The sequence below is a fragment of the Dermacentor andersoni genome, chromosome 6 (genome assembly GCF_023375885.2).
Source record: "Dermacentor andersoni chromosome 6, qqDerAnde1_hic_scaffold, whole genome shotgun sequence".
NCBI lineage: Eukaryota > Metazoa > Arthropoda > Arachnida > Ixodida > Ixodidae > Dermacentor > Dermacentor andersoni.
In genome coordinates, this window is record NC_092819.1 from 36448812 (window position 1) to 36475038 (window position 26227).

General features: G+C 46.6%; 1 protein-coding gene across 4 annotated transcripts in view; it reads right to left on the reverse strand.

The window, feature by feature from the left end:
• Positions 1-26227, reverse strand: part of LOC126521879 (organic cation transporter protein-like) — an 84099-nt gene that overhangs the window by 33748 nt on the left and 24124 nt on the right. The window contains exon 1 of one of the 4 annotated variants that reach the window (XM_050170608.3): positions 25835-26118. The exons of 1 other annotated variant lie outside the window; for it this stretch is intronic. Coding sequence is in view for 1 of the 3 variants with exons in the window: in XM_055066159.2 (XP_054922134.1) it covers positions 20781-20803 (23 nt within the window). In the remaining 2 variants the exon portion in view is untranslated. Of the gene's footprint in view, positions 1-1828; positions 2282-20780; positions 20964-25834; positions 26119-26227 lie in introns of those variants that run through there. 2 more of the 4 variants (XM_055066159.2, XM_055066160.2) reach the window with 2 other exon arrangements.

Sequence of the window (26227 nt, forward strand, 5' to 3'; positions counted from 1 at the left end):
ATGTAATGCTGCATTGATACTGCATACACAAAGCGCTCCTATGCAATGTAAAAAAAAAAACATAAGCAAGAAACAACTTGCACTCGTATTCTTTCTCATCTGCTCCAAGTCTGATCAACAACATATGTCAGCAACAGGTGAATTGACATGAAAAACTTATCACTGTGCTTACCATTCTATATATCTATCTGTACGTCTTCCTGCCTTTTAATCAACTATATTATATCTCCCCATTTGTACAGATGTCTCCTAAACTCTTCAGGCCAAATAACTGCCTTCAATTTCCCTGCGATTCCACCTGATAGTGCCAGCATGATTAAATTATTCACCATGTTCTTAAACAGTTTATATAGCACAACATTTTTCGAGTTCCTTATTAATGTGATTTGCTCTCTTAGGATGGCATTGAATGTTGTGCAGTAATGCAGAATCTGGTTTCATGTTACAAGTCCTTGCGATGAGAATCATAGAGCATGGTACAATACAATACATAAAGATACATGGCAATATGACAATGTATGCCATATTCACTTAACTGCGATGTGCCATGCGCGAGCACAGTTGCTGAAAGATCAAGCCATGCTCACAAAATATTATATAACTTGTAAGGTTACCTTTAATTGCAGCAAAAACTTGCAGCGACTACTTTGATCAAAATTTTTTCCTTGGAGATTTCTTAGCACAAGTGGTGATGTGGACAAAGCATCACCAAAAATAAATGTTTTCTTTCGTTCTTAGCACAATATTGAATCAAAAATAGTTTGACAAGTCCAATAGTAACGACAAAATTTTTTTCTGCGCCATAACATGACGCACTTCAGCTGTGAGAAAAGTGAATTTTTAAGGAATCTGTCAAAAATGCGGAGCAGAACCTATAACGACGATCGATACGCGCCGTTTTCTTATGTTCTTTCCCGTTTCTGTGCTGATTTTTTTTTTTTATGTGCCTAATGGCTTACAGACGGTTTTTTAGTTCCTCTTTCACAGGAAAAGAACTAAGCGGGTAATGTCAGCTTCCAGACTAAATATCGACGGGTTGGCGCTATCAAGAAAAGAAGATATCTGAAAGTTGAGTCCACGCGGTATTGGGCGTTTCAACGTGTTTATCTTTTATCGGCACACCCTCCTTTGAAGTCTTGAGAGAGCAAGTTTTCAAGGTGCCGAAAGCACGCACTCATGATAAAGCTGACCCGTATACGCTGACCAAAGCTTTGCACAAAAGCAGCAACCAAAATACACCGTATGGTTTCTTTCATAAATAAAGCTAAAGTATGTAGGTGCGTTCTAACCGGTTTGAACGCGATGAACAGCGCTCATCACACATGCGTTGAGGCAAAGTTGCCCTGCGGGCACGATTACGTAGTACAAGAAAAAAAAAAAAAAAGCGAAAGAAAACTACGACGCAAGATCACATAAAAACGAACAGAAACAGAAACAGGTTGTTTCGAAACATTATCGGATGCACCAAGTTGTACTTGAAATGGAGTGTAAAGAAACTCGCATTCACAATCTGAGTCTTGCAAAATGTCGCAAACGTACGCCCGTTTTTCAAAACTGCCTCAATGCGCAAGGTAGCAGAGCGTGAAAAAAAAAAAAAAAAAAAAAAATTTTTTCCCCTCGAACAAATATATTGAAAACGGAGTCACGTGATGAGTAAGTTTTCCCGGTACGGACGACGGCTATTTTCGTGGCCTTGATGTCGCACCACCACGCGAAATACACCGTTTGCGCTTAAGTTTAAAAGCGAAAACTATTGCTAATCGCATTAATCGCTACTTCAGCAAAGCAAGACACCGAGCAGTAGCTGGAACGAAAAGTGCAAGTTCACCTTCTAAACAGTGCGCTGGCTGTGCTTTGGAGCTTCTGTCAAGCACATGAGGTAGCCGAGGTAGCTCTCTGACGGTTGGCGGGATAAGCGAACGGCGATCCAAACATCCGAAGCAAACCGGGTACCACGTGAGCAGGAAAGATAGCACATGTCAGGCACGCACGCTCCGTGGGTAACACATTTCGTCTACTGAGAGCGCTACGTGCGAAAAGCAACACGGTAACACACTTGCAATTTACGTAAAGAGCAGGCGAAAGAAGTACGGAAAGGAAGCAAGGCGTCGGCGGCACGCTGTTGTAGCTGTGGAAACCGTGGAAACGTTGGAGGGAGCGAAGGCGGAGCCCCTAGAGCCACATAATTTAAGAAGAGAAACTGCACCTTTCACAGTGCAACGAAAATAAATGTAGTGGTGGCGTTGTAAACTAAAGTATGCGACTGTGAGAGGGCGCTAGCAAAAAAAAAAAAAATTAGAACTAAGATTAGGTTATAGACAATGGTAGCGTACACCGCACGGCGCTTTTCCTCTGAGGCGCCGCGTGTGGAAGACTTGTGCGAGAGCGCTGCGAGCGAACTAGAGTTAGGAAGCCTTCGTACACACACACGCCTCTGTGCCGATTGCGCGCATACGCTCTTATAATGGTGCTTTATTTCAACTACAAATTTATATTGACCTCTTTTTACTATGTATACATATTTGAGGCATGGGCTAAACAACATGACGTCTTCAATTTTCGTTGTCAAATGCGTCGTCTGCTAGCGAGCGCGCGTTCGTTGCGCGGACGCTGGCGGACGCCGTTTTTCTCGCAGAAAGTCTGTACAGTAAATTTTGTTATGGCTTTACTTGCTTTGGTGCGCCCACGACTCTTGGCGACCTGTACCAATTGTAGTTATAGCCAGGTGAACTGCTATTTTTAGCATTGTTTTCTGAAAGTAACATGTAATTTTTGCCACAGAAGTCGCCTACCTGCAACACGAAGCTACATAAGAAACTTTTATTGATATCGTGCCATTTTACGCGCGCTTCTTATTGGTGGAATATTGATCAGGGACACTGATCAAAGAAAACAATATTATAGTGAAATAAACAAGGCTTGGCGCGAAAAGATGCAAACGAAAAATGGACTTTAAGGTAAATCTAAGGGTACATAATATATATCCACGACATATACGTAGAGAAAAATTATCGAATATTCTAAATGCACTGATTCAAAAAGTGAAAACTTCCGACCGCAATAAGCATGTTTCTTTTAAAAGGTGCACTGCAGCCCCAGTTGAACCAATCAACTTTCCGAGAAAAAGAAATCAAAGCAGTGTTAGGGAAAAGATGTTGCCTATGTACTCAGACTGAATCGGGGAGACCGGGAAGTCGTTACCGAAGTAATCTCCATAGCTTGTCAGGCAATCCCCTTCAAAGTGTCAGCAGGCGAAATGAAGTAGAAACATACAGTCTAATAGAATGGTATTTGCTATTCAGATCGTATGCGACTTCAGAATGCACCGACAAAAATCTTGAGCCATTCCACTCTGTGAAGGTGGTTGACTAGCGAAGCTGTTGAGCACATGACACGGAGGTGACGCGTAATTTTGAACAAACGTACGAACTCATTTATTGTCTTGATGGGTGGCCCACGTGACAAAAGGTACGCACACTTATTTATTGTCTTGATCGGTGGTCATTATTTTACTCGCAACCGCAATCACATTCTTTGATAATGTCAAATCGATGCACGTGCGCCGCTGGGTCGTCGGTTGGGCCGGATATTGGTGTGGCATCGCAAGTGATATGTCTGCACCACGGAACGCATAAACCGCTACCTTTTCGGTACCGACACATCCACATTGAAATCACCGGCAACGACAACAGGGGTAGTGTCATGGCAGCTAATTCACGCAAAGCGAGTAGCCATGAATCTTGCAGGACTATGAGTCATTGCATTTTTTTTTTTGCTTGCTTACGGGGGTATGAGCTACTGATGACGACAGTTTTCGTCATGCTGTTCTGTATGTTGTATGCGTGATTAGAAATAACTGAAGCACTGTTCGCTTCACTTTGCTAAGTGCTTGTAGCCTCTGCCTTACGGGGCTAGGAGCCATTGCATATTTTGCTTGCTTACAGGAGCATGAATGCTCACAGGGGTATGAGCCATTGATGGTGATAGTTTTTGTTCACGGATAACAAAAATACACGGAATCCTAGCCATATACTGCAGCTTCGCTGTGAAATTATCGAATATCCGTTTCTCTTCGAATGTAACGCATAACAGCACTTTTGAAATCTCGAAGGTGAGGGGCCGATGCAAGTGAGGACTCTTATTCCGAATGATTGTGCTGCTGGAGAGTTGTGGCTGTTGCGCAGAGGCGCACCAATTCCTGGGAAAATTAACGCACGGGTGCTAATTGGTTCTGCTGAACAAGTTCCTAGCTGTCATTCAATATAAACGCCCCGTTTTGGTGCAGCCTGTAAATCTGCTAACTTGATTCAGGCAAGGATTTTTTTTTTTTTTTTTTTTGCAATCTCACCACGCCTGCAACAATATAAAAGTGGGCGCCCAATGTGGTACCACACTTCTGTTCTTCAACGAACACAGCAGCTCTACAAACATCTCTACGTGTATCTGAGGCATGCCGTTCCTTTAATTGCTTCATTATTGTCCTTATGATAGGGCACCGAATAACTGAAAGCAGCCGTTTATAATACAGAAGCTGCTTAGTTTAGCGGACGTACAGTCGGGAACGGCATTACATTTAGGTAGGAAATATAACATAAGCGTAACATATTTTCTCAGAAATAGGACTCGAGAATAATTTCTTTCGTTTACATCCCTGGGAAAAGTTGAAGGACGCAGCTACCTTTCTTTTTTATTAAACAAATTCTGGCGTTTTACGTCAGGCGATATGATTATGAAGAACCCTGTTCAATTCTCACCATCTCAGGTTATTTAACGTGCACCTAATCAGAACTACACAAGTGTTTTTCAATGTCGTTCCCATGGAATTCCGCGACCTGGTTTGAACCCGTGAGCTCGAGCTTAGCAGCGCAACATCACATCCACTATGTGGCCACTAATTAGACTACCGCGCCGCTTTTTCTTTTTCTCTTTTTTAAGAATGGACTGGACAAATATTTTGCACGGCTTACGGGCCAAAGATTAGCATATATAATGGCTACCTAAAACTTTTCGGTGCCCGACGTCCGACCGCAATAAAAAAGCCCGTACCAATTACTCCGCATTCTGTTACGCGAGGAAGACATAAACATGAATGGAAGGTTGCACTGCAGTTTTTTTCTTTCTTTTCCTACAAGAATAATTCCCGTAATTCCCGTAAATCCCGTAAACAACTGCCTCATCTGCCGGATGAGGCAGTTGTGTTTTATTTGTTTGAAGCGACAAGCAGGAAGTGTACATATGCTTTTCCGTCTGCGTTTCACAAGACCTACTAATGGAAAACTATACGCGCAAAAATGCACACGAGAGATACATGCTGCTTGAAGAACAAGAAAAATATTTGTTCTCCAAAGGGAACCGTACAATAACATAGCAGAACGAAAGCCGACACTGCGGCCGCAACGCACGCGCAATCACCGAGCGGCATTAAAAAGTAGAATGAAATAAAGAGAAAGAGAGGCATCTATTCCTAAGGCATAAATCCATGTCAACTGCAATTGTAAACACCGTTTGAGCGGCATGAACGCATATACCAGCGCGCGAAGTAGTACGAATGACCCTTCCGAGAAGTATCGCCAGCAGTTTCCAACGGCGCGACCTTCATGCGGCCCAATTCACTTTGATCGCAGCGCCCCCACAGTAAATTTCGCCGTCGCGCGCCTCATTGCAAAGCATGCGCCGCCCTAGCCGCTCGTCCCACTCAACCTTATTCTATACACTGTAATGATTACGTAGAGGACGGGCGGGGGATATCGGCTTAGGATAGGGGGGGGGAGGCTAGTCGCGCTGTTCGCTCGCTGGTTTTGGGCTTTTTGTTACCGCTTTCGGGAGGGGGGGGGGGGGGGTATTCGTGCGTACGCTACTGTAACATGACTACGGATGTCTTTATTGTGTCGCCAGGTGACCGAGAGGCCCAAGCTTACATTGTTTATTGTCAATGGTGAATGAATCAGTACATGCCTACAATTTTCGTACAGGTCAAGTGGACTAAAAAAGAAACATAAAGAGTGCTCGGCAAGGATTACTGTCAGCAGTATAAGCTCGAGCTGCAATGTCCCATTGTTTTCATAATGCATTGGCGAGAGGCGCGAAGTATAGGGGAAAAAAAAAAGAAAAAAGAAAGCCGTTATGCTAAATTTTACATCACATATTGTCTGTTCCTGATATTTCTGCTGCACAATTATTGTTCAGGTGCGGCAGTAAAGGCTTTGACAGAAGTGCAGTCAGTGGCGTAGCTAGGTCGTCTGGCACCCGGGGCCCATAGGTCTTCTGTCACGCCCCCCCCCCCTCCCCCCGGGTGTAGCCGGCTGAAAGAGGGGTGTCTTCGGACGTATATGACACCCCCCCCCCCTCCACTGGCCCCTTGCACCCGGGGCCCACGGCCCCCCGGCCCCCCCTGTTGCTACGCCACTGAGTGCAGTACTCGTAAGAAAGCGAGGAACGTTATGGAGACAACAGCAAGGACCTGCAAATTTTGTGTGAATAAACAATGACACTAAATAAAGATATAAGCAAGTGCAATTAATCCTCATGGATCCTTGGCAAATGCAATTTACGGTTTCATGTTCAAAAAAAAAAAAAAAAAATACAAACTCGGTTTGTCGCAGATGGCTTTCAAGATACAGCGGGCCCGGGCCGCCAGAGTAACCCCATCAACAATTGTTTGGAGCCTTGCGCGCGACGAAACACGGTGCGCTTCCTCCCCGCTTCCCTCCCTTGCGTGCGCGAGATTCCGCGATCGCGGCTCACCCTCGCACGCTTACACTCGCACATATATACAGCATACAGCGCGCTCCGACGATTTTATCGCCTTTGACTTTATACGGAACCTGACGGCGACGGCAGAAATGTGCCTGGGCTGTCAACATATATAATTGCGATCGCAATAAAAAAAGGTAATGGAACGACAGAACAAACTCGGAGGCTTTGCAGTATCACGGATTTTTATCGAGCGGCCGGTGGCAGTATTGTGCAAAGGACAGTCGGCGGCGACCGCTTATTTCATTGTGACGCGTTCGTTCTCGATCACGTGCAGAGCATGCGGCGCCGGACCGTAGAGCTACATTCCTTCGCGATTGCCATTACAGTGAAACAGAATACATGGCCAGTGCATGTGACGCATATGTAAACATAACGTGTATTACAATTCCTGCTCGATCTGCAGGACGTGCTTTGCAGCTACTGTTGATTGCTATGGGCTCCAAAACAAAAAAGAAAAAAAAGAAGGGATGACAGCTTTTATGTCGTACCGCAAAATTAAGTTCCTATAAGAACTATTATTTTTATTGTTATTTAATTAGCGATTCATCAATTAGCAAGTGAAACTGTCAAGAACTACCCGTGTGAAGTAAGTGAATTACCGGGTTATAAATCGGGTGCCCCAGCTAACGTAGGGCAAGATGTTAAAAAACAAAGAAAGAAAATGGGTTTATGACGACTTTTGCAGTAAATAACGTATGCAAGCGCTCTAAAGCGTTATAAGTGGTTTTATGAACGGCGTAGAATTTACCTAGCTGTAATAAAATAGATATAGCAACCACCTAGATCAAATCTGATTTAAAGAAAAAGGAAAGGGGGGGGGGGGGGGGGCTCGTATCTTATGGTTCGTGTGCATGCCAAGTAAAACGCCTGTGACTGAAGTACAGACTTTGCTAAAGTGCTCGAAAGTGTTACGTGTGGACTCACTCGCGGGCAACGTTTTAAACTTCTTAATGCAATTACTCGAAATAAATAGCTTCACTGGCAATCGGGCTGTGAATCTGCAAGGTCGCAGAAGTCTGCTATGTGTGGTTGTGTTTTCTTTCTCCGCACATTTGATGGTCGACCTCAAGGCGTCGGTGCGTTTCTCAAAAGCCTTGCGCAAGAGCTGATATGGCGAGCGCGGTCGCGTGTCCTTTCGGGCCAGTCATGACAACGGCCGATAACGTAAGCCCGCGCGGCGGATCATGTAAACCGTTCGCATGTGTTTGCTGTAACTTGAACCCATTCATAAGCAAGGTCTGTGACACGAACGCGACCTGCAGCAGACACGATAAGGTTTCAAGATTTGCACTGTAGCACTATGCTACTCAAACGATTGCAGTTAGATTCGGCGAGCCCTTGAAGACGATTTCTTGCCCTAAAAAACTTTTTTTTTTTCATTCTGATATCTTCTAAATGTCGCACGTGGCAGTCAGCGCAATATTACTGCAGTTACACGTCGCGCCACCGGAGGCGACTACTTGTCCTACGACCTCTTGTTTTCTTTCTGTTCTGATACCTTCTCATTTTATCGGTTGCCTCAGCAGTAAGTGTACTTTGGCCTCTTCATATGGGGATTGCTGTAAATCAACACTAAAGAGAAATGCAAGTCAAGCTGTACCAGTAAATTAAGGCAAGCCAGGAAAGACAGCAGCTAAAGATAGGTGGCGACCCCATCCTGGAATGTTCCGCAACAGTTCGCCGCCCCGTGAAGCCATGATTTATGACAGCACGTTTACTCGGGTTCGATTTAATTGTTCATCCCGGGAAGAAGGAGTGCATTGAGCTCTAAAGGAAGCAGAAAGTGATGCCAATAGGAACCGAGAATGTTTCCTGCACCAACATATGGCCTTGTTTCACAATTGAAAAAGAAAGAAAGAAAGAAAGAAAGAAAGAAAGAAAGAAAGAAAGGAAAAAAAACAACGTGACGACGCTTTAGGGGGACGACCACAACTGGCTGTCACGCGAACAATACGCTTTAATACACACACTCCGTCGCCATATTTCATTTTCTATTTTCTGCAACCGATTCGTCCTCCTCGTACCGTTATCCACAAACAAGTTCGCTTTCGGGTGTTTTTTATTTTTTTAATACATAATATTTAGGAGATTTTGGCGCCTTTAGGCGGCACTAGCTAGACTCTTTTTCTCATCGAACAAGTATATACTAAATATGACGTGAGCCGGCGTTGAACAAAAGAAAGGTAAAAAAGGTCAGACAGTCAGCTGACGTAAATGCAATGAAACAGTTCGTCTACGAAAATCGCATTAAAAATAAGTTTGAGCATAAATCGTATCTCACTAAATGTAGAAGAGACAACTCGCAAGACATTCTATAACGGAAAGTCAGCCCACATACGGTCTCCTTAATTGCACCCCGTAACAATATATTCGCTGATTTTTTCTTTTCATAGACTGTGTATGATGGTCAGTGCCCAACAGGTCAAATTCCAAATTAAACTAAAAAAATACGCGATTCGTGCGTCACACAATACACGTGTACACGACTTGTTATGAAGAAAAAAGAAGGGGGGGGGGGGGGGACCGAGAAGTACTAACTGCGTCACTAAACCAATATCGCAAAGCCTTCGTCCTTTCCTCACGTTTTTTGCACGCATTACTATGCACTAGTTAGCTGGAAATAGAGAGAGAGAGAGAGAGAGAGAGAAAGAGTCGCCCTTTATTGGCACCAACAATCACGGAGAGGACGCAGCCTCTCTCCGCCTTACAGACGGCCAGACCCCTGGGTCTCAGCGGCTGCCTCGGCCAGCTGGACGGCCCATAGCTGGTATAGCTGGCCTGAGGTGAGCAGCAGGGTGTCCCACTGCTGCCCGTCTTGAATTCTGTGGCCCTCGAAAGGTCCCGCCTTGGAGCACACATATAGGATATGTGGCAGATCCGCCCTACCCGTACATAATTTGCATTGATGTCGTATTACCCTCGATAGAGCCTGCTGCAGGCTACCGGGTTCGGATACGTGTTTGCAGAAGGCGCCAAGCCACCGCCTATTTCTTGGTTAGCCAGGGATGAGCTGGTGGTTTCTGGAACCTTCTCTGCTGATAGCGATTTGTGATTTCTTAGTAGCTGAACATGCTGTCTTTTCTCGTTCCCGGCTGGACGGCTGGACCGGCTCACTTGCTCGGCGGGTCCTTGAGATACGTTGTGAGCCGCCTCGTTGCCTGGGAGAGAGGAGTGCACGGCCGCCCAAATAATTTGTATCGTTCCGTGATGGTGGTTGCCGTTAGAGTATTGAGCGTCTCTGACGAGATGTGTCCTTTCGCGAAATTATGAACTGCGATCTTTGAGTCTAGCTTTGGTGGAGGCCACCGCTAATGCAGTGGGAGCCTCCTACGCTACTTCGATGTTTTCACGGTTCCGCTCGCGAGGGGTTCTCCGTCCGTGTCTACCGCTGCGACGGACATATCCATATCCCCTTGCGTCCTCTACATTCCGCGGCCACTGTGCGTATAATAATTATGGGGTTTTACGTGCCAAAACCACTTTCTGATTATGAGGCACGCCGTAGTGGGGGACTCCGGAAATTTCGACCACCTGGGGTTCTTTAACGCGCACCTAAATCTAAGTACACGGGTGTTTTCGCATTTCGCCCCCATCGAAATGCGGCCGCCGTGGCCGGGATTCGATCCCGCGACCTCGTGCTCAGCAGCCCAACACCATAGCCACTGAGCAACCACGGCGGCCACTGTGCGTATAGCCACGTCCTCTACGTTCTGGCAGTAGCGCGCACATGCCTCTTGTCGCTCCTTGTGGGGCTCCGGGTGCACACGCTCTTGGGCAGTGGAGGTGAATTTTTAAAGTTCATCGTCGCCATCTAGTGCAATGCCGTGTTTCGTGCCTTGTTGCGCTTCGCACGGCGAATGTTGAGTTTCCGTAGAATGTGTCGCCCCGTGGGGCTCTGTGCGAGCCTTCCGTATTGTGCGATGGCCTCGATTAGTTCGTCTATATAGCGTGTCGTGTAGCCCTGAATGTAAGAGTTTGTCGTTGGGTCTCGCGACTGGGACGCCAACTGCCTGTTTGTACGCTCGTCTTATATGATATACCCTTCCACCTTGTTTCTTTCCACTACGTCAAATTAGTTGTATAGAGTGCCGTCACAACAGCTGCTCGCTGAATTGCAGTCGAGAGAACGACGTATCACACCGAAACACTTTACGTTAGAGCTGGTACATATGTCGTGCTCGCTGCGCGATTGGGGTCACTGCGCATTGTGCAGCTGCTGTGATCCACTTTTCTTTCAAGCGGGCTGACTGACCCAGTCACTTGAGCTCATAACAACCCAAAGCTACGCGTGCACTGTACGAAACGTGCATGAGGAGCTACGGATAAAATTTGACTGCTCGTTGTTCCTACAGCATTCTTGCGTTCCTTCCGTCTTATCGCGGTCGAGGAGGCCGGATATCTTAATATGCGGATGTGAAGGACTCAACCCGCGTGCCCGCTCGCAAAATGGGTTCATCCTTTGTATTCTTTTACAGCCTTTTTTATTTAAGACAGAAAAGAAGAAAGATAATACTTGAATTGCACTTAGAAATACTTCTATGTGAAGTTACAAAAAGCCAAGATTGGTTTCGCACCATTTGCTACCTCTGGCTGCAATTTCGTGCACTCGTTACGGAAAGCTGAAATGAGCGTTTAGCACTAAAAAGAATGCCCTTTATAAGCGCACGTTCTCGCACTGAACAAACTTTGAACTGGCAGGCTAACCACTTTGATCTCACGCGCCAGCCTGTCTAACAGTCAGTATTGCAGCTATGACGACTGCATTTTTTGCACCCGAGTTTACAGACGTAGCCGCACGAGTTTACTGGAGCGTTATAGCTTACGTTAGAGACCGCGTGCGGAGCATCGTTTTCCCGAGTCAGAGATGGTGACGTGCAGGCGTGCTTTTGTAGGATGACTGCACACGTCGCCAAAATTGTTGGTTTTCTGCCGCTCGAGCGTCCCGGACGTTCGCGTTTGGGAGCTCGGACTCTGAAATGTTGTGAAATCTCAACAACAGGCTGCCAGCCACTGGACGCGTGCGGAGAAAGCAAGTCGAGGAGAAACATGATGATGATGATGATGTGTTGTGTTTAGTGGCGCAAGGGCCAGGTTTGGCCAAAGAGCGCCATGACAAGTGTTAATGTTGACGATGTATTATGGAAGATGTGACTTGGCTGTAAAGTGGCCTAAAAATAGTCGCTGTAAAGTGCGTAAAATCTATGTGCTATAAAATTATGGCGATGATTATTGACGAGTACTATGAACATTAAAATCCGTCGTAGAAGGATGATGCAAATTATAAAATATATAAGATGGTAAAATTACTTGCAGCACTGCTGCCTCGCCAGAGCCCTTGAACCACAAGGGCCTAGAGGCATGTGCTATTCAAAATAATTATCATAGCGCCATCCTCTGAAGAGAGGAGACGCTACGAACATGTGGGGCTAAAAACATGAAACACAACATCTTTCAGATAACTTAGGACTGCGATGGTCTCAAATAGCGGTTCTGGGCCGAGTAACATTACTGGATGAAGGGGAATCTGCTGCTGGTATGCTATGGGAAAATGTTTCTTTCTTTCATATTCGGCTTTCCGACACTCCAGAAGGACGTGGAGGACGGTGAGCCTCTCCCCGCATCTACCGCAGGTTGGAGGCTCGTTTCCGGTGAGTAAATAGTTATGTGTGCCAAATGTGTGTCCTATTCTTAGACGACAGAATAGGACATCTGTCCGGCGTGATTTTGTTACGGAAGGCCAGCATCCTAACTGTGGCTTTATCACGTGGAGCTTATTATTTGTTTCCGCGTCCCATAGGCGTTGCCACTGGTTCCGTAGTTTCCTCCGTAAGAAGGGCTTCAGGTCTGTGACAGGAACTGCAGCGGTGTGACTAGCAGAATGTGATGCAACTGACGTGGCCATCTGGTCCGCCACAACGTTACCTTCGATGCCCCTATGACCTGGCACCCAGCATATGATGACATGCTGATTACCTATATACGCTTTACACAGAGCAGAATAGAGTTCGTTAATTACCGGATTTTTGTGGTTAGAGAATGCCATCAAGGCCTTCACAACACTAAGGGAATCCGTATATATGACTGCTTTCTGGAGTTTTGATTTTCTGATATGCTTCACAGCCGACAATAGTGCGTAGGCCTCAGCCGTAAAGATACTAGTTTCCGCATGTAGTACATCGGTTTCCGAGAAGGATGGCCCGACGGCTGCGTAGGACACCCCGTCGTGTGACTTCGATGCGTCTGTGTAGAACTCCGTGCAGGAGTGTTTGTGCTGGAGTTCCCGGAAATGCATTTGGATTTCAATGTCTGAAGCGTGTTTCGTAACTTGCATGAAAGATATATCGCACTGTATGAGCTGCCACTCCCAAGGAGGTAGCAGCTTGGCTGGATGCATTAGGCGAAGGTCCAGGAGTGGGACATGCATTTCATGACTAAGGTCCCTCACACGCAGCGAGAAAGGCTGTCTTACGGAGGGACGATTATGAAAGAGTGTAGCATATGTCAAATCATTAACGGTAGTATAACACGGATGCTGAGGATTAGAGTGAACTTTCAGAAAATATGTTTGGCTGATGTATGTTCTCTGGAGATGAAGTGACCACTCGTTCGATTCGGCGTATAAACTTTCAACAGGACTTGTCCTGAAAGCGCCCGTGGCTAAACGGATACCTAGATGGTGAATAGGGTCTAGCATTTTTAGCGCACTCGGGGCGGCAGAGTGATAAATCACGGCACCATAGTCTAGGCGTGAACGAATGAGGCTTTTATAGAGTTTCAATAAAGACATCCTGTCACTACCCCATGTACTCTGGGATAGGAGTTTCATTATGTTCATCGTTTTTAGACATTTTTCTTTAAGATGTTTAATGTGGGGGACGAAAGTGAGTCTGTAGTCAAGTATGACACCTAGAAATTTGTGTTCTTTGTTTACAGGTATTTGTTGTCCACCCAGTTCTAAGCAATGGTCTGGGATCATTCCTCTTTTTCTTGTAAAAAGAACGCAAGTGCTTTTGTTAGGATTGATCTTAAATCCATTCCTGTCTGCCCACATTGAGACTTTGTTCAGGCCATGCTGTACCTGTCTCTCGCACACTGCGAGGTTACAGGATTTGAAAGCTATCTGAATGTCGTCCACGTAGACAGAGTAAAAGATGGCCTGAGGTAATGAAGCGCGAAACGTGTTCATCTTCACGATGAAGAGCGTGCAGCTGAGCACACCTCCTTGGGGTACACCCGTTTCTTGCGTAAAAGGACGTGAAAGTGCATTGCCTACTTTTACCCGGAACGTACGATTTGACAGATAGCTTTCCATTATGTTAAGCATATTACCGTGGATGCCCATTTCTGACAGGTCTCTTAAGATTCCGTAACGCCACGTTGTGTCATACGCCTTTTCCATATCGAGAAATATCGATAGGAAGAACTGTTTATGTATGAATGCCTCCCGAATATTTGCTTCAACACGTACGAGATGATCGGTCGTGGACCGCCCTTCTCGAAAGCCGCATTGATAAGGATCAAGCATTTTGCTCATTTCAAGGAAATGTATCAGTCGCCGATTAATCATTTTTTCAAATACCTTACAAAGGCAACTTGTGAGGGCTATCGGGCGGTAACTTGCCACTGAGGAAGGGTCTTTGCCTTGTTTCAAAACAGGGACCACAATAGCTTCCTTCCATGCGGTTGGAAGGTACCCTGCATGCCAGATGGTGTTGAAAAGTGTGAGTAGTGTAACTTGCGTGTCATCGGGTAAGTTTTTGAGCATTTCATACATGATTCTGTCAGATCCGGGTGCAGAGCTCTTGCATGAGCTCAAGGCAGCTTTCAACTCAGCAATACTGAATGGGCAGTTGTAGGACTCACTCTGTGGACATTTTCTTTTGAGTGGCTTACATTCTTCTATTTGCTTATATTTCAGGAAGGATTTCGAATAATGTTTTGAACTTGACACACTCTCAAAGTGCTCCCCAAGTGAGTCTGCCTGATGTTGCATCGTATCACCCTGTGTGTTTACCAGAGGGAGTGAATATGTTTGTCTCCCTCTAATTCTATTTACGCGGTTCCAGACTTTCGCCTCATCTGTAAACGAGTTGATGTTCGATAAAAACTTTTGCCAGCTCTCTCTTCTGGCCTGTCGGCGGGTTCTCCTGCCTTGAGACTTAACTTTCTTAAAGTTAAGAAGATTCTCTGCAGTGGGCGAAGCGCGTAGCAACCCCCACGCTTTGTTTTGATTTCTACGTGCGACTCTACATTCATCGTTCCACCACGGGACATGCCGTTTGCATGCCGAGCCACTTACTTCACGTATGCATTTAGATGCGGCATCTATAATAAAAGCTGTAAGGTAATCCACAGCAGCATCAATTTGTAACGAGGACATGTCATCCCATGATATGCTAGTTATGGTTCGGAATTTCTCCCAGTCTGCTGTGTCAACCTGCCACCTAGGAGCCTGTGGTAGATATTCGTTTTCTTTAAGTGTTGTTAATAGTATGGGGAAGTGGTCGCTTCCGTAAGGATTGTTCGCAACTTCCCACTCCAGTTCAGGCAGTATAGACGAGGAAACTATGCTGAGATCAATTGAAGAAAAGGTATTATTTGCAAGACAGTAATAAGTGGGTTTCTTCTTATTCAAAAGGCACGCACCAGAAGAAAAAAGGAACTGTTCAACAAGACGACCTCGCGCATATATACGACAGTCACCCCACAGGGAGCTGTGCGCATTGAGATCGCCAAGAACAACATAAGGTTCTGGCAATTCGTCTATAAATGACTGGAATTCATGTCTGTTTAACTTGTAGTGTGGGGGTACGTAAAGCGAGCTAATGGTGATGAGTTTGTTTAGGAGGACAGCTCGAACTGCCACTGCTTCAAGAGGCGTTTGGAGCTGTAAATGTTGACACGCAATGCTTTTGTGGATAACTATAGCTACACCTCCCGATGATGCGATAGCATCATCGCGATCTTTGCGAAAAGTTATATACTGTCGGAGAAAGTTTGTGTGTTTTGATTTTAGGTGTGTTTCCTGTAAACACAGCACTTTTGGATTGTGTTTGTGTATGAGTTCTTGTACGTCATCCAGGTTTCTAAGAAGACCTCTGACGTTCCATTGAATAATTTGTGTATCCATATTTAGAGTAAATTGGTGCTGTGTGTACGGAAACGGAAAGATGCCTTAGATTACAGAGCCCTTTCGAGGCCCTGTAATAGGTGTTTTGTTCTTTTTGAAGCGTTCGAGCGATTCTCGACGCTCCTTAGGCGTTTGGTGCGCCTTGGGGACAGGTGTAATGTCCATTGCCTCGTGTGAGGCGCCGGACAAGCGCTCTTGCGAGCGAGAGGTTTTCAGAGGGAGTCCCGCCTTGGAGGGCAAGACCCCTGCGCCCACCAGCCCGGAGGTCGATGGGGCTCCCAGAGGGATTTCGCTGCGCTGGCCGTTGCCAGCGCTGGAAGGGGCCTCGGAGGCTGGGGCAGCCTCGGCTGCGTCCACCTTCGGGGTCGATGGTCCCTCATTCTGGGTAGACGGAGCAGCGCTAGCTGCAACCGCCGCGGGGGCAGATGGCGTAACTGCCGACTCACTGCCTGTGGGTCGGACAGCCGCCGGAGGCCGTTGTGACGCTGCCCCCTTACGCGCCACATCGGCAAAGCTACTCTTAGACAGGTATGACACCCGCCTACGTGCCTCCTTGAAAGATATGTTTTCTTTTACCTTGATTGTGACTATTTCTTTTTCTTTCTTCCAGGACGGGCATGACCGCGAGTATGCGGCATGCTCGCCATCACAATTAACACAATGTGGAGTGTTCCGACACGTTTCAGAGGAATGTTCGTTGTCACTGCACTTGGCACAAGTCGGCCGGCCTCGACAGTTCTGTGAACTGTGGCCGAAACGTTGGCACTTAAAGCATCTGAGAGGATTGGGAATGTATGGCCGAACACGAAGTTTGATATAACCGGCCTCGATGGACTCGGGAAGGACACTTGAGCCGAAGGTGAGTATCAGGTGTTTCGTCTTTATCTCTTTTCCATCTCGCCTCATCTTAATTCGTTTAACATTGATAACATTCTGGTCACTGAAGCCCTCCAAGAGTTCAGCCTCAGTGAGCTCCATCAAGTCATCGTCAGAGACAACACCACGGGTGGTGTTCATCGTGCGGTGCGGGGTAATAATTATCTGGGTTTCCCCAAATGACACTAGTTTTGACAAGTTTTCATATTGTTTTTGGTCGCGGAGCTCCAAGAGGAGATCACCATTTGCCATCCTCGACGCCTTATAACCAAGACCAAAGACTTCAGTCAATGACTTGGAAACAAGGAAGGGTGAGATCGTTCGTACTTGTTTATCTGGGTTTGCAGAATGAATCACATGGAAACGTGGGAATGATTCTTTTTGGCGGCCAAAAAACTGGAAGACTTCATCGGTGCGCCCTCTTTTCTGAGGGCGATCAGGTAGTGGAGGGAAGGAAACAGCCATGTGTGGAAGTGTAGTTTTCGGCAGCAACGCTAGCCACCCACCATGGAGTCCAACAAGGGGACGCTGCAGGGCCTGAACAACAGGGCCTGCAAACGCCAGCTGTACGTTGCCGCTATAACCCAATATGATATAACCAAGGTTGGCTACTCACACCAGGTTAACCCTTGCTGCCAGAAAGGTCGGAAGTAATAAAGAAGTGAGAAGGAGACAGGAAAGGTGGAAAGTAAGGAAAAGACGAAGGTTGTAGGGAGAGAGAGACAGGAAAAGGCAACTACCGATTTCCCCCGGATGGGTCAGTCCGGGGGTGCCGTCTATGTGAAGCAGAGGCCAAAGGGGTGTGTTGCCTCCGCTGGGGGGCCTTAAAGGTCCAGACACCCAGCATCGGCTCAACCCCCAGGATCCCCCTTTCCCCAGACACGGCTAAGCCGCGCACGGCTACACGCGGGAGGGGCCAACCCTCGTGTGCTCGGGTCCGTGGTGTCGCAACCCACCAAACGCCTGCTGACGCAGACGCCCCTGCGGGGGAGGAGAAATAATCTACTGTAAGGCTAGTGTACCAGGTGTTGCTGCGAAGACTTCAGGCAATTTTTAAATATCACCTGAGGGCAGGCAGCACAATTCCAATCTTTGCACTGGTTCACTCGAAGAGATGGACATTACTCGCCCGAGGAAACGAAATGCATAATCGACTAACTAAAAAAAAAAAGAGGCTTTTTATTTAATAAATTTACGATAAATAGTGATATTTGCGAATTTTAGCCAGTGAGTTTAGGATGGTCGAGAAATGCGCAGTCAAACTTGAGCTAAAATTGCACTGTTGATCCACTTACTTTTTTAACAAAACGTCATTTTATCTATTGAAGGACAAAAGTAACTGGGACGCCCATGTATTTTGCCAACTTCGGGAATCAATAACTCGAAACTCGTATTATCCTGAGAAATGCGTTCCAAGTGTATAAGTCTTGCGAACTCATCGACTACAATAAAACTTCGGTTGGGGCCGGTTGGCACAAAGCATTTTGAAGGTGAAAAATTCAGCGCGAACACCCAGGACAACCCAAAGAAGAGACGAGACAAGCACTGGCGCTGACTAACAAGTGATTTATTCTTCTTGCGACAACGCATATACATACCCTTAACCACTCAACCAGACATGCGTATGCAACAAAAGACAGAAATACTCATGCCGCAATGGAGGCAGTTACCGAAGACGTGCGCGCAAGAAATTATATTCGGCTGAGTACAGGGACAAGGAGGTATCACTGACACAGCGGTCTGCTTTTTTTTTTTTATGTGGAAAGCCTCCGAGGCCGCTCATGTTCATTCGTGCTTCTGCCGAGAATCGACGTCTCATCAAATCGCCGTTTACAATCACGGCAAGAATTGCGATGGGCAACAAGATGCGCCGCTTTGTCTGCATTATTGTTTACTTTTTGCTCATGTTCCCTAATTCGCGCATCGATACATCGCCCTGTCTGCCCAATGTAAGTCTTTCCACGTGAGAGGGAAAGTATAAACTACACCGCTGGAACATGAGATGCGGGAGATCCCGCGCTTGATTTGGCATCCTCGCTTGCTGTCACCGCAAGTACGGGAGCACAGCTTAGCGAGCTTGTTCGGCCCAGAAAACGTCAGGGGGACACCGTGCCTGCTAGCAACTCTCTTGGGTTGATGAGTGACCTTGTGAAGATAAGGCACCACCCCAGGCCTGAACGTTTTACATTCAGCGGCCGCGATATTTCCTCTTTTTCTTTTCTCAATCGGAGCCTCGGCAACCGCATTCAGGAGCGACATAGGGAAACCTGCTGCCAAAAGACGGCGCATCTGATCGTCAAGTGTATATACTTTATGTGCCAGTGCTTGTCTAGTTTCTCCTTTGTGGGTTGTCCTGGGTGTTCGCGCTGAATTTTTCATCACCGACTACAGTTCGCGAAGACCAATACGTGCCATAATGTAATTAGATAAAACGTTCATTAATGTTGTTTTGTTAATTAGTCGAACATGCATTTAGATTTAGCGTGCAAGTAATGTCCGCCTGTTTGAGAAATCCAGCTCAAGGATTAGAAATGTGCTACCAGCTGCCATAGTTGAATTTTGAAATTGGTTGAATTAATCGCGGAAACACCCGCCATACATATATAAGCAAAACACACACAACAATATAAAGAAAACAAACAAACAAACAAACAAACAAAAATGTTTTTATACTCAAACCGTCCGATTTCTTGTTTGTGACGTTTTAAAGCTGAAGCTAAGCCGTCGAAAACGCTGATAAAGGAGGGTTTCAGGCAAATTTTGACCGCCTAGAGTCTTACAACGACGACCAGAATATAAGCTCGAGAGGGTTTTTGTATACCACTGCCATCGGAGCGCGGCCTCTCCGGCCGGAAATAGCACTCAAGGCCTCACTGCCGGCGCGGAGCGAGCCACTGCGGTGAGTATACTCCAACAAGGGTTGTTTAAAAATCATAATTCGGAGGGCCACTTCGAACAAACGAGGCGACGACGAAGTCGGGCTTTTTGAATCCTTTGGCATCACTTGGCAGGTCCTCCAGTTAGCGAAAGATAGACAACAGCAACATTACGTAAAGAGACACGTCGTATTAGCCAGCGCTTCTGACGTTATTCTTTTATGTTCTTGCCGTCACGTCTGCTCCAGTGAACCGAAGAATTCTCATCACCGCTTTTGTTTCTCACAGTGGCCTCCGTTGGGCGAACGTGGTGTCGGTGAACGAACACACATGCTGCATGCAAGCGGCGGCGCGTCGTAGCACGACCCGATGCGTGCTTGTCAAAGTCGACGGTCCCGCGCGCATCCTTCTTCCGAACGTCGCGCGACAGCCGTTTCACCTTTTGGTTCGACGCTATGCAATTCTACCGCTGAACGATGACGAGGGTTCGAGAGCCAGCAGAAGTGACTTCATTTAAGTGAGGGCACAACGAATAAATAAATAAATAAATAAATAAATAAATAAATAAATAAATAAAACAGCCTCCCTCCCTCCCTCCCTCCTCTCCCGGCTGCGTCCCTGATACCTTGCATTTAGCGAAATTATATGTCGATTTTCACTTGCCAACAGACATCTTACATATTTGTGCTGTACATTACTTCTGGCGAAAAAAAAAAAAAAAGAAAGTGATTGACGTTGTAGTAACGCACGGCTCCGGCAGGAACTGCTGGTAATTCATTCAGTTGTTTCTGCCTATTACAGCGCTGTATGATATAATGAACAAAGTTTTATTACACGAGAATATGAGGCAACTGTAAAAAAATAAGAACATAAAGCAATACAGCTGAAAGTGGAAGGAGGGAGGACTTCCCTGAGCAGGAAATTCTCCCACGTACGCGTTGTTGTTCCTGTCATGCATGGCGTCCACTACAGCGGACATTTTTAGAAAATGTGTTCCGAAGAAAGATCTTGGCTTCACTCAGCCACACCATTTACAGTTCTGGCTTCCGAAGGCTTTTTCTCTACGGCGTAGACAATTATATGCACCAAACCTAAATGTAACGAGAGTTACAAGTAAAAGTGTGAGGACGAATGTAACTCACCCGCCGGAACAAGAGGACGCCATATTTGAAGCCGAGTTGGGAGAAAAACGGTGCTTTGTGGCACCTTCTAGGGAGGATATATAAAACTGTTGTCCACTGAAGTTTACCCTATGCGCAAGAGCTTCACGGAAGCACTAAACTTGCTAAAAAGAATTTAAAAATCGCCGATATTGTCCACTGTAGCGGACAGCATGCAACAAAGGAATAAAGAACACTACAGACTAACCGAGCCACGATGGAAGGTTCCATCATTGTCTCCATACTAGCCGTCACCACCATCTCTATCACGAGAAGGGTGTACTGGTATAACCTAATCAGGAGAAACAAAGCACACGCTATCTTTAAACTTGATTGAGCGACTCTTTGTACGCCGTCTGAATACTATCTTGTGTTTATACGCCGCCTTTTGTATGCATACCATCTGCGTGTTTTTTTAGATGCGAGCCACCGCATGTAGCCGTGCTCCCGGAGAAACGATGACGCGCAGTCTATAGCAGTGACTAGCGAGCAAGGCGCAAACATGACGCAAAATGCCTGGTAAACGTTTTAGTACATTACGCCAAATATATGCTAATATCATTTCATTTGTCGCAGTAGCAGACAGTCAAGGAAGAGGGCGGCAAAAGTTGTTCGTGTACTCTACTGGATGCTGGGAATGTATTTGGATTTGTTGTTAAAATGAGAGCAACGTTATACTGCTGGAACCTTCTTTTATAGTTACAGATTGCCGGACGCATTTTCGAGCGCTCTCGCACCCCTCCACGATGGATAACGTTTGCTCTTTCGGTGGAGTACGTTCACTCTATTTGTGCGGAAGTAGAGTGAAGGTATTCCATATCAGAGCGTACACTCTCCTTTGTGGATAAGGATAACACTCGAAAGGGCAGATCAGTCGCCCTCACAAAAGGAGTCGTAAGTACAACCTTTATTCTTATTGAAAAGGATGCAGGAAGAGCAGCTGGTTTTGCTTGAGACAAACAAAAATTATTCGATGCAAGTGCTCCCTTAATTCAGGTATGATCTGTGAAAGTTCCGGCATTTAATTCCTTGCCAACTACTTTCGGTTCTTTCTCTATATACAGCATGCGGGCGCTATTGAAGTGAAGAGAAATAACCGCAGTGTTACAGAATGCGGATGACCGTGTCGCGAGCTCACATTGTAGGAGAATGCTGCGCGTCTGTCTTTTTCCGCTAAAGCTTCTTTCTATAATTTTTACCGTATAATTTTTTTTTTCAAATTTTATGCTTCCTTGACGACAACCGGCGCAAACAGCTCGCGCATGTTTCCGCTCAACCGAGCAGCGTACAAACAGCTGTTCCCGGCTGCACCACATGCACACGTTGCGTGGAACGGGGAAAAATGGACCCAGTGGAAAGCTGCCGACAGCTTTTGCGCGGCAAACGAGCCCAAGTGTTCGAGCTGGTTGAAGCGGTCGGTTCGCTTCAACGACACACGGCATCGAGCTCCGATTGCGTCCAAGCTGAAACCTTTAATGCTATCTGAGGGCAAAGCGCGCGCCGCAGAGGAAAGCAGCGTCGCCAACGGCCTTCGAGATCGGGCGCCGTGCGCTACCCAGTCGCGGAGGCCATGCGTCACCGCTACTGTTTGCCCCTGCTGTTAACCGCTGCTGGTGGCAGCGCGCCCGATAACATTTCTGAAGTACAACGTTCAGTTCGAACGCTCTCCCGAAGCGATTGTCATTACGAGAGGCGGGAAACGGGGGCGGGAATAAGGGACACGTCCCGAAAGAATCTCATCTGGTAAAGGGATTGCGAGCCGCAAACAAGCCCTGCATGTATTGGTTGTCGAGAAGGGAATTTAGACAAGCCAGCATAGAACACCGAAGCGGACGACTACGTGCGTCTATTTCTCGGTATCAGCTTAGTTTGCTGACACACTATTCATAACACCCGGGGATGTTTAAATACTGGTGCGCTCAAGCGCAGGCTGTAGGCATGCTGCAGCCAGTTGACTCACCACGCAGTCCCACACGACCTACGAAGCAAAAGTTATCAGTGTTTCAATTCGAGGACGGATAAGCGCATCCTTTTTATTTATAATTATTATTAATTTATGTTTTTTGCGTCGGGTTAGCCAGAGAGGCAATACGATGAGAAATTGTTTACGTCGGAAACACTACCCATATTGCTTGCGGCACGAGAATAACGCACGGTCAGTTCAGCAGATCATGGAGATAAGTTATGAGATTTCGGGGCCGCACGTCGTTTTCGCGTGGGCTATGAAGTATACGCCAGCGAAACACTGTGCAGTGTAAAATAATTTACATCCTTAAAAGTATTACCACCGCCTCACACTAAACTGAACAGAGCTGAGTCCGTTACTTGGAGGCGACTACAAACAGAAACTTATACGAGTCCCGTGCAACTAAAAACTTTCTACCCCGATATATACGAGAGCGATATGTGCAAGCTATGCAAGTCTGTTAGAGCCACCCTTCAAAGCATGTTGTGGGGATGTGAAATATACCAAAATAAAATGGCAGTCTCCCCAGAAAATCTACGGGCGCGGTGGTCGGCCGTGCTGCTCAGCTCAGAACTCAGAGACAAACTTTGGGCCGTCCAGCGAGCCAAGGAAGCCGCACGGGAGCAGCAGCTCCCAGTGGCCATCTAGGCGGCCCCAGGCCCGGGCCTCCCAATCGCCGGATTCCAAATAATGTTATCACACACACACACACACACACACACACACACACACACACACACACACACACACACACACACACACACACACACGCACACGCACACGCACACGCACACGCACACGCACACACACACACACACACAAAAGTGAAAAAGGGTGTAAATGTGTCTATAACTCACACCTCTTGGGTGTGATTTATGCAACTAATACCCTAAGGGTGCGAGTTATAGACACATTTACACCATTCAGCAGTCGGTGTCAACGCTGCGTTGACTTCTGTGGGCGGGCGCTGATGGATGGTTGGGGTTGCCTCGTGACAAACGTCTAATTGAATGTCCCTGGTCGTGTTGAGACGTAACACTATCTGTATAGGACATCCTAACTATGATGCACAAAGATTTTAAAATATGCAAATGCCACGTAGCTGGATAGAACCAAGGTAATGTTGTTTGACATCGGTTGGAGATACTCATATTATTATTTGCATTCTGTCTAGTTACATAATTAGTCTTAATTATTCAACTTTTCAGATATTATATTAAGATGAAAAGTGTCAATGAGAAAATTGCAGAGCAACATGAAAAAATTCCGAAAACAGCTTTCCGTTGCTCAATACGTGCTACATTATGTTTTTCCAAGCGTGATAGAAGCCCGCGAATACACGCAAAATGCCTCGAGCGGCCAATCGCGCGGCAATTTTGCATGTATTCTAGGGCTATCGAGTGGAGTTGTCCAGATTAATATTGGCCACCTGGCGATTCATTAACGTGCACCTAAATCTAAGTAAACGAGTTTTTTTTACATTGTTTCTCGATCAAAATCCTGCCGCAGCGGCCGGTAATCGAACCCTCCACATCGTGCTGCAGAAGCAGAACGTTTCAAAGTATTTTCTTGTACTCGGGTCGCTTTGGGAGCATTATAATAGTTCTCGAAATTTTCTAGTAGAGTATTGGGTTCATTAAAGCATTGTAGGTTTCATAGCAGACGCTGTTCAAAATTCATGACGTCATGGAGCGTAGTGGCGCGGCCGCTTCAGGGCGGCGTCGCCTCATGTCAATATATCGCTTGTGCGTCCTTTTCTGGCTTATACCATGCCTTTGCTCAATCAATGTAAGAACGGCTGCTTTGCTATCGCAGATGCGTAACGTTTTGCATGCAATTTTGCCATTACGCGCTTAACCTATGGAATATTCCTCATCGCGGTCTTTTTTATCGGGTTCGAATTCCTTGTTCTTCGAAAGAGCAGCCGACGTGTCGTCGGATCTTCAAAGAGGACGGCGCCTTCTTTGTGGGGTGTCGTGACGGAAGACCTGCGGCCGCCGGCCTCCCGCAACATCTATCAACGTCATACGATGAGCGGTTGGCACGCTGTCTATCAGTAGCGCCGAAGCGAAGAGTTCCAAGAGAGGCACAATGTAACGTTCTTTGATAAGTGGCCATGTAATTCTGTACGCTGGGCTATCACGTAAGATTGCTTATTGTCGCGTGTTGGTGCTGCGGAGTAAGTAGGATAGAAAGAAAAAAAAAAGCAAAGAAAACAAGCGCGTTGCTCGTAAGGTTGTGAAGAGACTCCCGTATCAGAAGTGACACTGGTTCATGATTAAGAGGAACTAATTGTAGCAGACTTGGAAAAGACGAGAATACGGTGACATTTCAGATGTGTCACAGGTTTTTCTATGTGGTACTTCCTTACAAGCATGACTGAACAAAGCAATAGAGGTGGATGATGCACTGATGTGAGGAAGTATGAAGCGCACAGTGAACACGATTATACGTCTCCATTCGTATCGATTAAATGCGTTTTTTATAGATCTAAGCATACAGGTGTACATGTTTTACGGTAAGCAACAGTCGGGCGCTGGATTTAACGCTATGGGCGTTAGTTCCCCGTTTCTGCACAATGACAATGCTCTTTCGAGCTTGGTGGCATGCTGTATTAATCGCATCTATTTTTGTTCACCCGATTCGGACTATTGGATTGTTTTCATTGACATACTGGACAACCTCCTTCTTTTTTTGCATGTCTCACTGAAGGAAACGAATTTTATGCGCCAGACTCGCCACCGGTTGTACAGTAAAGTTATGTGGATAGACAACAAATGTTATGTTTCTGCACGGTGACGATGCACTTTCGAGCTCGGTGTAGTGAAGCGCCCTGGTATCACAGAACTTTGCTAACCCAGTGCCAAAAACACACGTTCTAAACGTAGCGCGTCCAGTTCGCATAAATTTCGAAACCTCGGAAGGAAAGCAAGAAAATTAAAACAACAACGATGACGAAAACAACAACAACAAAGGAAGACCGGTGCTGCTGGAGGAGTGGCATAAAACAATTCACGCAAGAATGATACGCATATATAAGCACGTGGAAACGACAGGGCGGTATACGTACTCACGCGACACGGCAATGCGCGCAGTAGCACCAGGCGGAAGCTGCGTGCGCTGGATGTAGTCTGGCGGGCAGCCACGGCTATTCGGAGCACCAAAACGTGCCGCCTATTTGGAACACGCGAAAGTTGCGCTTGCGCGCGCAGCGCCAAGGCCACCACCGTTGACGACGGTGGATGGATACGCACTCCAGAGCTCACGTTAGGCTGCTTCGTGCCTCCCTGCCAATGCCCGCTGGCTTTGGAACACTGTAGCGTCTAAGCTCGCGTGCTGTGTGCCACCGCCCACTCTCTGCACCGTCGCGCCATCTTGCAAACACACGAGCAAGCGCAGACACGCTCACGCTCGAGGGGTCCCCGTGGCGCCAAATTTACTTGGCTCGCCCCACGGGTTCAGC